At 46.4% G+C, this 13,637-nt stretch overlaps 1 protein-coding gene across 4 annotated transcripts in view; it reads left to right on the top strand.

Annotated features, from left to right (window-relative positions):
• PECAM1 (platelet and endothelial cell adhesion molecule 1) overlaps window positions 1–6,132 on the top strand; it is a 75,441-nt gene extending 69,309 nt beyond the window's left edge. For all 4 annotated transcript variants that reach the window (XM_047081607.1, XM_047081606.1, XM_047081609.1 and 1 more), the window contains one exon: window positions 5,054–6,132. In XM_047081607.1, coding sequence (XP_046937563.1) covers window positions 5,054–5,083 — 30 coding nt within the window. In that variant the 3' untranslated portion in view covers window positions 5,084–6,132. The remainder of the gene's footprint in view (window positions 1–5,053) is intronic.
• The last annotated feature ends 7,505 nt before the right edge of the window (window positions 6,133–13,637 follow it).

Genomic DNA, 13,637 nt, shown 5'->3' on the forward strand with positions numbered 1-13,637 from the left:
GCAGCAGGCCCAGGTAGAAAGATTAGCAGGAGTAGAGCCACGAGGGGAGGAACAGTCCAAGCAGCTCAGGGTGATAGGAGAAAGGACATCCAGGAGAAGCACTAGGAAGAGGTCAGTTAGGGCTTACATGCAAAGCACTCAAACACCTCATTATGAGGTTTTCCTTTTTTTTTTTTTAATTTTTTTAAATTAACATTTATTTATTTTTTGAGAGTCAGAGAGAGAGAGAGCACGAGCAGGGGAGGTGCAGAGAGAAGGAGACACAGAATCTCGGAAGCAGGCTCCAGGCTCTGAGCTGTCAGCACAGAGCGTGATGCGGGGCTCAAACCCACAAACCGTGAGATCATGACCTCAGCCGAGGTCGGTCGCTTAACCGACGGAGCCACCCAGGCGCTCTGGGTGTTTTCACTCTGTAGGAAATTGAGGATTTAGGATGCTGCTAGTTGGCAGATGGAAATATATACTTTTTTAATGTGGAGGTCCAAGTTCAAATTATGCTAAGACCTGTCTCCTCCTATCTTCCCACTCCCAGCCTTTTGAAGAACTACCCAGTAGTTCAGGGGTTAACTAACTGGGCAGCTGGTATCTTGAGAAATGAGGAGCCGCTGCTTTAAGGTCTGGGAAGAAAGAACCTTCGGCAAGATTGCGGGTAGCCTTTCCAATGGGCCCCCTGGCTTCCTTTGTTTTGCTGGAGTCTGAATTCTTATAAAACAGAGAACTCATTATGCCTTTGACGGCAGGAAACCACTGACATTCTTCTTATGGAGGAAAGCTATCAATTTAAGGAAAAGAGGGATAAAATGAAGGTCTTTTTCTAGCCTAAACCCACCCCGACTCCCGAAACCAGTGACTTGCCTTAGCAGAGCCAGGACTAGAACCTGGGTCCCCAGATTCCTTGGCTAGTCCACAACACAAGACTCCCTCCAATAAGTGACATCATTGTTCCAGCTATCATGGCCTCGAGGGAGTGGAAAGTGAGATCTTTGCTCCATAGGCAACGTGGGACCCAGAAAAAGAGATGCTCTCCCGCTACAATAAACATAGCTGTGTCCTCCCCAGGCAAGTCTGTTGGACCTGCAGGACTGACTTATTTACTTTGTCTGCAATCCAAACGGTCTCTCTGGACAAAGGCTCTGAGCTCCAGGACAGATAGAACTTTCCTTTTCCCCCAGGAGCTGACCCGTGGATCCAGAAGTCTGTTCCCAGATGCTCCTGAGAGCTCCCCCACCAGCTGGTCCTGCCCTCCCAAAGAATAAAGACTTTTGGCGGGAGCTCAGGGCTTCCCAGCCGTTGGGAGAGAGATTTTGACGCTTTAAGCGAATACAATTTGTTTAGAAAAGAAGGAGGTATAGTTTTCCTAATAATCAGCTGGTGAGGGTCAGGAGAAAATTAATCGAATTGCCCAGCAGGGAAATGGGAGGGGATTTCCTTCCTGAAATCAAACCTGGCGATCATTCCCAGTAGTTTAATGGCCGTTGCTTCTGAAAACACATTGGAGGAAATATCTTAACAATGAGATAGCCGCTTAGCCAAATACTAATTTAGTATTGTTTGACTTGCTTCAATGGCACATTCTGACTTCATTTTTCCTCTGCCATTTTTGCCTTGTTTATAAATTGTGTTTGTGGCCCAGGCAGACAGATAATGTGAAAGAGAACACCTTGTACTTAAAAGAAAGGGGTGAATCTGGACCTTCGTGGGTCTCGGGATCTTGGAGACAGCCTTGTCTTCTTACGGAAAGAGAGGCAGTTCCCAGTTACGGCTCACCCCCTTCCCTCCTGGGAGCCAGCAGTGGGAACTGGAGTCTGAGCTTCAGCTCTCTGGCCATCTTTTGGGTGATCCTGCCCTCCTCCAACTAAGCTTTCCAGTTCGTGAAACAGAGATGGTGAGAACCCCAAACACAGTAATAGCTCCCTACTAGAAGTTTCTTAAAGGTAAAATGAGGAACACGTGTACAAAGTATTTTGCAATGTACCACATAAATGCTACTTGATGGTCTGTTTAAAGTTCTTTTCATCACTCTGGCAGTATGAGGCACGAATGGGAGACTTACTTCATTTTGGCCCTGAAATGCCTCTTCATAGGATTCACCCAAAGCCAGGCTTTGACTTGGGAATCAGAGACCCACCTTAAAACTTAACCTTTCCATGATTCGCTGTTTACCAGCTGAGTCACGCTGGGCAGATGTCTCAGGGCCTTCGTTTCCTCATTTGGAATTGGAGATAATAACCACCCCCACCCCACCTGGTTGTTGCAAGGATTAAATGAGCACCTATCACAGACTTGGTTTATTGGAAGTGCTCATAAGGGGCACATTCTATTTTTATTTTAAGTTTATCTATTTTTTTTTAAATTTTTTTTAACATTTATTTATTTTTGAGACAGAGAGCATGAACAGGGGAGGGTCAGAGAAAGAGGGAGACACAGAATCTGAAACAGGCTCCAGGCTCTGAGCTGTCAGCACAGAGCCCGAAGCGGGGCTCGAACCCACGGACCGCGAGATCATGACCTGAGCCGAAGTCGGATGCTTAACCAACTGAGCCACCCAGGCGCCCCAAGTTTATCTATTTTTTGAGAGAGGGAGTGAGTGGTGAGGGGCAGAGAGCGAGAAGGAGAGAGAGAGAGAGAGAATCCCGAACAGGGATCTCAGTCCTGGGCTTGAACCCACAAACTGTGGGATCATGACCTGAGCTGAAACCAAGAGCTTAACTAACTGAACGACCAAGGTGCGCCCCCCCCCCAATAAGGGGCACATTCTAGAATCAGGAAGTAGAAAACCCAGGGGTGTTAGAAGTAAAATGACCTTTGAGAGCATCTATACCATGTTCTGGCCCGAAGTGGGGCGATTTCATGGCTGTTCTTGGGTGGCTGACAGCTGGCCTCTGATTTAGGTACAAGGAAGGACAGGTCTTGGATGTGAGTATGTTAACCATTACTTCAAGGTCCGGTTGACTGTGACCCAGCCCTTCCCATCCGTGGGGCCAGTCCTGCTGCAGCTACCGAGTGCTTGCCTCGCCTGGCGGAGGAGAGCGGAGGCGTTTAGGGAGGGACTTGGTCTGGGGCCTGCAGGAAGCCTGGACACCAGGGTCACCCCTCTGGGCAAAGCGGAAGAAATGAAGGTAGCTGCCAGCGCTGGCGGGCCTCCAGCCCCTTGGGGCCAACACAGCTCTCTTGGCCCGCTTGCCAGGGTCTCTCCCGGCAAAGGCAGAGGCAGAGCCGTGGCCTGCCAGCTGGAGCCCTTGGGACCCGCATCCTGTTCTCAGAGGCTCCTCAGATGCGCAGGGACCAGAACAAAACAGGGACCTCAGCCCCCACCGTCAAAGAGCCAACCAGCCTGGCCATGGGGCTCCCAAGACGCTGGCTGATCCCCACAAGTGCCCCCACTTGTGTGCCCACGAGGTCCACCTGCACTCACAGAGGGTCGGGTCACGGACTCATTTGCTGCCTGCCCTTTGGGGCCCAGGGCGCCTTTGGTCCAGCATTTCCATCTGCCCCGCTCTTACCCCCGCGCTGCAGCCATTCGTCCAAACCCGCCTCACCTTGGAGGCTGGCTCCACGAAGCCTTCTGTGATTCCCTCGTGGTACAGCGAGGGCGTCTCGCCACCTCTGAACTCCTGCAGTTTGTTAGGACCTTTCCCACGTGCTAGCACTGTTTGTCAGTAACGGATAGGATATAAAATTCCTGGCGGGTTCTTGCGTCCTCGGTATAGATAACAGTACTCAGGTCAGATGGGGGTCCAGTTACTGGTGGATACGGAGGTGTCAACAATATCACACAAAGCAGTTAGAGAACACTGCAGGATGGCGTGCGGAATCTGGCTTTTGTTTTTGTTTTGTTTTTTACTTTTTTTCTTGGGGAGGGGGCAAAACAGACACAACAGCAGGTACCATTTTAACCATTGTTAAGTGTACCGCTCAGTGGCCTTAAGTACATTCACATCGTGTGCAACCATCAGCACCATCCACCCACAGAACTTTGTCATCATTCCAACCCAAAAGTCTACCCATTGCACGCTCATTTCCCCCTTCCCCGCAGCTCCTGGAAATCACAGTTCTCCTTTCTAGCTCCATCAGTTTGACTACTCTGGGTACCTCGTGTAAGTGGAATCACACAATATTTGTTCCTCCTGCGTCTGGCTTCTTCCGCTTCTTCATCTTTATGACGATAAGCATCCTCAGTGTTTATCCATGTTAAAACTCTTTGATTTTGCGATTAAAAAAGAAAATGGGCTGGGCAGGGGGGTGGTGCCTGGGTGGTTCAGTCGGCTGAGCATCAACTTCAGCTCAGGTCATGATCTCACGGTTCGTGAGTCGGGCTCTATGCTGTCAGCTCGGAGCCTGGAGCCTGCTTCCCATTCTGTCTCTCTCTCTCTCAAAAATAAATAAAAAACATGAAAAAAATTTTTTAAAAGAAAACGGGGGTGCCCGGGTGGCTCAGTTGGTTGAGCAACCTACTTCCACTCAGGTCATGATCTCCCAGTTTGTGAGTTCGAGCCCCACGTCAGGCTCTGTGCTGACAGTTTGGAGCCTGGAGCCTGCTTCGGGTTCTGTGTCTCCCTCTCTCTCTGCCCCTAACCCACTCGCAGTCTGTCTCTGTCTCTCTCAAAAATAAATAAACATTAAAAAAAAAAAGTTGAAAAAAAAAAAGAAAAGAAAACAGACCTAGAGAAGCCTCAGCTTGTGTTAGAAGCAGAGCTGGAGCAAGAAGCCAGGTCTCTCTTAACTCTACTAGTCTTGCTCTGTAGGTAAGTGTGGCACCCACGGGGCAGAATGCTGGGTGTACAGTGGGTGCTTGACAAAGTTGGCTGATAACCTGATGTGCAGCGCGCGTCTACAGGCAGTGGAGGCCACAGCCCTGGGTGGAGCTGGTGTGGAGAGAAGGGAGAAGTGAATGTGGGCAGGAGCTGACCCCACAGGGTGGAGGTACCAGCGGAAGACGGTGCTGTCAGAGAGCCTTTGTGAAGTGCTTGCTGCAATATTGCTTACCCCTCCTCCAGGCCAGTCTTGAGCCCTGAAGGGTGTGACCATAGCTTGTCTTCTCTTGTCTCTGCAGAGAACGGAAGGCTCCCTTGATGGAACTTAGGGCTGCGAGGACAGATGTTCCTCCTTGGAAGGACACCCACGTTCCAAGAAGAGGAGATCATTCCTGTATTCCAAGAGCTCTGTGCATTTATTTATGAACCTGCCCTGCTCCCACTGAACAGAGCAATTCCTCAGGCCAAGTCACCAGTTCTGAAATCCATCTGCCTACATTTATGGGGGGTATAAAGAGATACGGAGGGGCTGGTTAAGTCCCCCCACAGTGCCCCCCTCTCACCAAGCTGGGGCATCCTCAGGAGTGGGGAGCCGCAGAAGGAGGTTCAGGGTTAAACGGCCATTGGGATATTTTGAAACTTGAATATTTTTGTCTTGCACGGAGATCAAGAACTTGTCCAAGTATCTTCACACACAGAAACCATTTTTTTGTTTTGTAGCCAATCGCTTCTAGCGAATGGCTGGGCTGAGGGGCTATTTCTCTCTCTCTCTCTCTCTCTCTCTCTCTCTCTCTCTCTCTCTCTCTTGCCTTTGGTCCTTCAAAGGCCTGTGGTTCTGGGTGGTCCTTGTTCCTCGGAAGTGAACAGCACTGACCAGATGGCGCCCCCTGTTCCCTCCACGACCTCGCCTGCCACAAATGTCACAACAAAGCTGCTTGGGAGCGACCCCTTTGAGATGCCAACCTGAAGATCAGGTTAATTCCGGGCAATGCACAGAAGAGAAAATGAAGTCGGACAGAGCACAGATGTTCTTATGCTGTTTTTCTATACCCTTTCTTTCTTTTCCTTTACCATGCTGCAGGCTGCAAGATGGGAAGATGTTTGCCTACAGCAAATATTGTTTTTAATAGAAAAATGAAATGCGTATTTTTCTTACTAATTTTTTTTTAATTTATTCCTTGCTAAAGAAATGGTCCCCTGAGGTCTTACGATATTTCTGAGGGTGTCTTGAGGGGGTGGACGAGTAGCTGCGGCCATTTTGCGGGGGAATTTCACTAGTGAGCACACCTAGCTGAGATCATTTTCCTCCCACGTCCCGTCCACCTCAGTGACACAGCTGCAGGGTATTGCATTAAATAAATTTGATCTTTACTCTTCACAGACCTGTGAAATGTCATCTTCTAAGAGGACACATACACATAGAATATCTGTAGTGCTTGAGGACGCCTCGGGCCTTCTGAAGTCACAAAGAACCAAGCAGGTCTTATCAGGTTGTCTCACACAGGCCAAGGGCCTCCGTGGCCTTTATTGAAGGCAGGGCCAGAGGTAGTCTGAGCGTCAAACACTGAGTCATTAATATCCATTGGCTGCGATTCAGCGTTTGCTTCCCGGCCAAAGACTGCCAGGCTGTCCCTGGCAGATAGGGTTGCCAGGTTGAGCAAATAACACCAACAAAAACCACCGAAACACCCAGGGTGCTCAGTTAAATTTGAATTTCAGATAAACAATGAATCTGCTTCGGGTGTATGTCCTGTGTAACATTCGGCTTATACTTACACTGTAAAAGTATTCATTTATCTGAGAGTCAAATGTAACTAGGCATCTCATTTTATCTGGTAACCCTACGGGCAAAGCACCCCCTCCTATCCCTCTAAGCCATCCTCAGTGGCCTCAGAACAGACCTCACTGCCCCACAGCCCAGGTCCCCATCAGAACAGCGCCCCACTGGGCCTGAAGGCAGAGGGAGATAGGAGTGTATGTCCTAGTTCTGCCACATTGCAGCTGTAGGAACTTGGAGCCTCTTAACCTCTGAGCTTCAGGTTCTTCACTTCTACAATGAGGAGCTTGGACCAGGGGTTCTTAGTATCTGGAGGGTTTAGACTCCTTTGAAAATATGATAAAAGGTATGAATCCGTGTGCGTACACACACAAAGTTGTAGCACGAAAATGTTATATAATTTCCCCGGGTTCCAGAGCCAGGACTCAGGGTGGAGCCCCAGAATGTGATGGTCTGTATTGAACTTCAAGCCTGAAGGTTGATGTGTTGATGATCTGGGGAGAGCCCAGAGCCTCCATGTCAACTCCTCAGTCCCTGCTGTCACCAGAGAAGGGCCATTGCCCTGGAAGCTGGGAAGACCCTGTTCCTGATGCTTATGACTTATTTATGGAACACAAATGGATCTTTGTTTTCCCCCTCTTGTCTATATTTCTGGGGCGGGTGCGGGGGAGGGGGGAGCCACACACACAGGGATCTTTCGTAGTAGATTCAGAAAATAAAAACCCAAGACTCTGGTTCGGCTGTCCTAACTCTAGGGCATAACCAAGCGTCTAAACCTCCAGAGCTCATCACTATGGAAGAGCTTCAGTCACCCTTTCTGGGAGTGGCTGGTTTTCCTCTGTGTTGGAACTTGTTAGAGCTCCCTCTCGTGTTCTTACATTGCCATAGGTCATTAAAGGACTTAACCACTCTTTTGCAAACATGTAATAGATTTTGGTGGGGGGGGGGGGGCTCTTTTGAAGATCCACAAGAGGTCAGCCACCCATTTCAGGAGCCACCCACTCCATCAGCATTAATTGATTACCTGAATTTTCACTCCCTGACATATAGACGCAAGATCGGCAAAGTGACTCCAAGGTCAGCATTCATCCATTAAAGCGGTGGTTTTCCATCAGGGTGATTTTGCCTCCCAGGGTCACTGGACAGTGTCTGGAGACATTTTTAGTTGTCACCACTGGATGGGGCGCTACTGGGATCTGGTGGGTAGAAGCCAGGGACGCTGCTAAATGTCCTACAATGCACAGGACAGTCCACCATAACAAAGAATTATCATGTCCAAAATGCCAATAATGCCTGCATTGAACCAACTGGTTATTTATTTATTTTGATTCCGTCACGCTCTATTTTCCTGACACTGTTGGGAATAGGCCAGCTTATAAGAATCACTTGGCCTCTACTCCTCCTGGAACACACAATCCAGTAGGGCTACAGATGAGTAGAGTGCCCATTATAGCAGGCAGGACAAGGACTGCAGTGGAGAAAGTCAAGGCCAATGGGGGCACAGGGAAAGGGCTCCTCGAACACTGACATTAGGGAATCAGAGAAAGCATCCAAGGGGAAGTTGTGTCTAACCAAAGACCTGAGGGTAGGGAGAATACCAGGTGGAAAAGGTGGGGTGAGCATGGCTGACCAAGGGGGCAGAGTGTGTGTGCTAAGACCTTGAGGCAAAGGAGAGGACAGTGCCTTCAACATAGCAGGAAAACAGCCTGTCAGCCCTGGGTCCTTTCCAGCCCAGGGATCAATTAGTCCTCTTCAAAAAGCCACCATTGTCCCTTGAAATTTCTGCCAGGAACCCCACTGGCCTGACTCAATCTTTGAGAGTCTTCAGGAGAAGCTTCCTGAAAGTTGCTCAGCCAGCACTCAGTTCCTGAGCACGGTTGTTTTTAAGACTCCCCGTGTGTGTTATTAATATGTTGGAGAGAAATTCTCTGCTGCAGGATCAGGTTCTGCCTTTGCTCACCACCACATGGCTCCAGTGAAAAGGAGAACTGGGGGGAAATGGAGGCCCAGCCACTTGAGGACAGCCTCCACAGCGGGGGTCCACAGAGTGGGGATGGTGGTAAGGGACAGTGTCTGTGAACACCGTGAGAGTAGGGGCAGGAAGTTGTGAGAACATGCCATTTTCTGGAAGACGGTCATGGTTTTTATCACTTTCCCAGAGACATGGTCCAAAACAAAGTTAAGAACTACAATATAATTAACAACTCAAGTGTGCTCCATGTGATTTGATGTCTGTTAAGAACTCCAAAAGAGTGGTTAACCCATTTTCTTCTCAAAGAGTCTACTTTGTGGATTGTTTTAAGTCCAATATCCCTAGAGGAACTTGGCTTGCCTTCAGAAAATGGCTCAAAATAAATAAACGGTGATCTCAGTGTTAAAAAGAGACAGCCCTCATCTCCCAAAAGTAATGAGCTATTAGGTTATTTTTGGTACACCAAAGGAATAGGCGGTAAATTAATTTAAAACTTTCATAGTCCAAAATATTTCTAAAACCTTCATACGGATTTCACAATTCAAACTGATAAAAGCCAACATGCACTGATAAAAGTTTCAACATGAACTTGGAGAGGAGAAGAGAAAAATGATTTCCATGTTTGCAGAGCATGAAGGAAAAGCCAAGTTGCAACAGGGGATTAGCTACCAGTTGATTCTGTGACCTTGGGCTGTCACACATCTTAGAGTTCTTCTACAAGAAGTTGCATTCATTTTCTAGGGCTATCATGGCAAATTATCACCAACTCTGACTTAGAACAACAGAACTTTATTCTCCCACTGCTCTAGAGGCCAGAAGTCCCCAATCAAGTTGTCCACAGGGCCGTGCTCCCTTCAAAGGCTCTAGGGAAGACCCGTTCCTTGCCTCTTCTAGCTTTTGGTGGTTGTTGGTAAGCCACAGCATCCCTTGGCTTGCAGCTACATCACTAATCCTGGCCTCTGTCATACGAGGCATTTCTCCATACGTATCTGTGTCTGTGTCTTCACATGGACTTCTCATAAAGAAAGCAGTCATTGGATTTAGAGCCCACCCTAATCTAGGATAGCCCCGCCTTTACTACTTACATCTGCAAAGACGCTATTTCCAAAGAAACTCACGTTCTGAGGCCCCAGGTAGACATGAATTTTGGTGGGGGATGGTGGGGGAGGGGGACACTATTCAACCCAATGTAGAAGGAACGTGACAAGATGAGCTCAACTCCTTGCAGCTCTGATTTTCCATGTTTCTAAGATGCTCCTATAAATAGAAAGGTACAGCACCGGTTATTTACCTGCACATAACCTAGTCTTTTGAGCCATCGCAGTCTGATGTTTGCTCACTGTGCTTTGCTTTCGTGTGTTTGGTGTCTCTGCCTCTGAGATCATCACTGTGCTTCTGTCTCTAACCTTCTTCATGTCCTTGCTCTCATCTCCCATCCTTTTCCTGCTTCTTCTTTCCTTTTCCCCCTCCATTTCATCTTTTTCCTGTCTCCCTCATCCACAATTACCTGACCATAATACAGAATTGAAGTTTATATACTTCTTTTTTTCTCTTTCTTATTCCTTTATTTCACTGTGAAAGTTTTCCTTAAAAAAAAAAAAAGAACTGAAGTATAGTTGACACAGTATTACATTAGTTTCAACAATTCTGTATATTATGTTGTATTCAGCACAAGGGTAGCTACCATCTGTCACCATGCAACGCTATTACAATACCATTGACTATATTCCCCCTGCTGTACCTTTCATCCCTGCGACTTATTCATTCCATGACTGGAAGCCTGTATCTCCCACTCCCCTTCACCCATTTTGCCTAACTCTCCCTCCTTCTGGAAACCATCAGTTTGTTCTCTGTAGTTATGGGTCTTTCTGCTTTGTTTTGTTTTTTGGATTCCACATATAAATGAAACTGTGTGGTATTTGTCGTTGTCTGACTTATTTCACTTAGCATAATACCCCCTAGGTCCAGCCATGTCGTCACAAATGGCAAGATGCCATTTTTTATGGCTGAGTAATATTTCACTGTATATACTCACCACATCTTCTTTATCTATCCACCTATTGATGGACACTGGACTGCTTCCGTATCTTGGCTATTGTAAATAATGCTGCAATAAACATAGCAGGACATATATCTTTTCAATTAGTGTTTTTGTTTTCTTTGGGTAAATAGCCAGTAGTTGAATTTCCATTTTTAACTTTTTATATATTTCTCATTCTCATTTATTTTGAGAACCAATGCATGGAATATTTTCCATTTTTCTCTCTTTTCAGGAAAAAAAATGCCTCCAAAAGCCTGCAAAGTTGTTTTTGGTTTCTGTCTATATTTGACCATTGGTGGATTATTTTTCCAAGCGTTTATTAGATTTATTAGGAAAAAGTCCCCAGTTGCTGCCTTACTTCCTCCTGATCCTGGGATGTGCTAGTTTTCCTGGAACCTCTTGGCACAGGAGGGTCTGGTTTAGTGCCAGAAACTATTCCATTAGTTTCTGGTACAACTAACACTCTCCTTCTCAGGGCTTGGGTTATTCGGGCCAGAATGTGCAGCACAAGTAAACCTCCCACGGTTGGGACTTTGAAGGATCCCGGGACTGGGTCCTAGGAAAAGGAAAAAGATGCATCAGACAACCAGACAGACAGGGTCTCTGGTGCTTGTGATACTTTGCTTGGAGAAGTCATGCTTTTTAGTCATGCTTCTTAGGGGGAAAGGTGTCAAAATGTCAAATGTTCACGGTAGTTATCCCTTTTTAGTGTTAATGTCTACTCATGAAGTGGATCCCCAGACCTGGAGAGCTTTGGAATCATTACAAAAGGTCCTCAAATGCATAGGGATGTATTTCTATCAACCTAATAATGCTAAAAAGGTCAATTAAACTCATGTGGGAATCTTTGCAAACTCTTTTATTTATTTATTCATTTATTTTTTTAGTTTTAGGCTGAGCATGGAGACCTACACAGGGCTCGATCCCACAACCCTGGGATCATGACCTGAGCTGAAATCAAGAGTGATGCTCAACTGACTGAGCCGTCCAGGTGCCCTGCAAACTATTTTATATTCAAGAAGAATCCTTGTACTTGAACAGGTTGGGACCTATCGGTCTACTATATTCATCTCTGAGTTTGTCAGACGTTCCGTGTCTGTCCTGAGGTGATGTGTCTGTCCAGCCCTTGGTAGGTATGCACGTGCGTGAACGCACACGTGTGCGTGTGCCCATCCGTATGCACACACGCACGTGCACTGCACGCTAGAGAACAAGGATGCCCCAACCCTGCCCCTGAGGAGATGGTGTGCCAAGACCAACACAGGTGCTTCTCTCTGTTTTGTAGGAAGGTGTTGGCATATGGATAGGTGATATTTAAGTCAAAGAGTGAAAATCAAGACAGCATGTCTCCAAACAGTCCACGTGTCACTTTTGCTCATCTGATTTTTTTCAACAAACACTGAGCATCTGGCTTATGTGAAGCTTTGTTCCACGGCTGTGTGGAAGATGCCAAGATAAGCAGATGCCCCGAGGAAACAGGAGCCCACAAACAGCCAGCATGGGCCAGGAGCTTGTTGTAGTCCTACTCAGCCCTCCAACCCAAGGGCGGTAAGCCGCCCTTACCACAATACCTTGCACACAGCAGGCTCATGGCAAACCCAACCAGGTCTCTTTCAAGATGGAAGCAACTGATCCATGTAATTGAAGCAGAGGGATCCAGGTCATTCAGGCAAAAGACCAGGTTTGGATCAGTGCAAAACCTAGCACCAGTTGGTGACTAAGGCCACTTGACAACTGTGTTGAAGCTCTGGGCCCTCTCACAGCCAAGGACTGTTAACATGGCAGAACCAGCGCCAAGTGGAGAAAGATCATTCTATGTGTGTGATTCGTCTGTTATGGGCAGAGGGACAGTGTGGTGGGGGCTCAATTAAAGACATGGTCACAGTGACTTCTATTTTAAAAAGCACCAGGCAGAAAAATGCCTTGGGAAATGTATTAAGTAGTATATTAAAATATTTGTAGGGGCGCCCGAGTGGCTCAGTTGGTTGAGCGTCTGACTTTGGCTCAGGTCACGATCTCACAGTTTGTGAGTTCGAGCCCCACGTTGGGCTTTGTGCTGACAGTGTGGAGCCTGGAGCCCACTTCGAGTTCTGTGTCTCCCTCTCTCTCTGCCTCTCCCCTGCTCATGCTCTGTCTCTCTCTCTTTCAAAAATAAATAAACATTAAAAAAATTTTTTTTAATTTGTAAATCAAATATGTTATACAGGATTAATATCCAGAATATATAGAAAACTCCTAAAACTCAACAATAATAAAAAAACAAACAACCTGCTTCCAAACAGGCAAAGCACTTGAATTGACAGTTTGCCAAAGAAAATCTACAAATAGCCAATAAGCGCATGAAAAGATGCTCAACAGCACTAATCATTAGGGAATGCAAATCAAAATCACAATGAGATACCACCTCACACTCATCAGGATGGCTTCTATTAAAAAAAAACAACAGACGATACAGTGTTGGCGAGGATGTGGAGAAATTGGAACACTTGTGTACTGTTGGTAGGAATGTAAAATGGTACAACCGCTATGAAAAACAATATGGTAATTCCTAAAAAATTAAAAACGCGTTAATATTTATGAATTACAGTGTAATATTAATTACATTGTGGCCCAGTAATTCCATTTCTGGATATATACCCAAAAGAATTGAAAGCAGGGTTCGAAGAGGTATCTGTACACCTATATTCATAATAGCATGTATGATAACTAAAACATGGGAGAAACCCAAGTGTCCTTTGATGGATAAATGAATAAACAAAACATTGTGTATACATACAGTGCAATATTATTTAACCTTTAAAAGGAGGGAAATTCTGCAATATGTTACAACATGGATGAAACTTGAGGACATTATGCTAAGTGAAATAAGCCAGTCACAAAAAGACAAATACTACGTGATTCCACTTAAACGAGGTACAATCATAGAGACAGAAAGTAGAAGGGTGTTCATCAAGGGCTCGGGAGAGAATGGGGGGGAGTGGTATTATTTAATGGATATAGAGTTTCAGGGTTTTTTTTAAAAAATTTATTTATTTATTTATTTTGAGAGAGAGCGTGAGTAGGGGAAGGGCAGAAAGAGAGTGAGAGGGAGAA

The sequence above is a fragment of the Lynx rufus genome, unplaced genomic scaffold, assembly GCF_022079265.1.
Source record: "Lynx rufus isolate CCGP_SWC_20201006 ecotype Redwood Valley unplaced genomic scaffold, mLynRuf1.p SCAF_18, whole genome shotgun sequence".
Taxonomy (NCBI): Eukaryota; Metazoa; Chordata; class Mammalia; order Carnivora; family Felidae; genus Lynx; species Lynx rufus.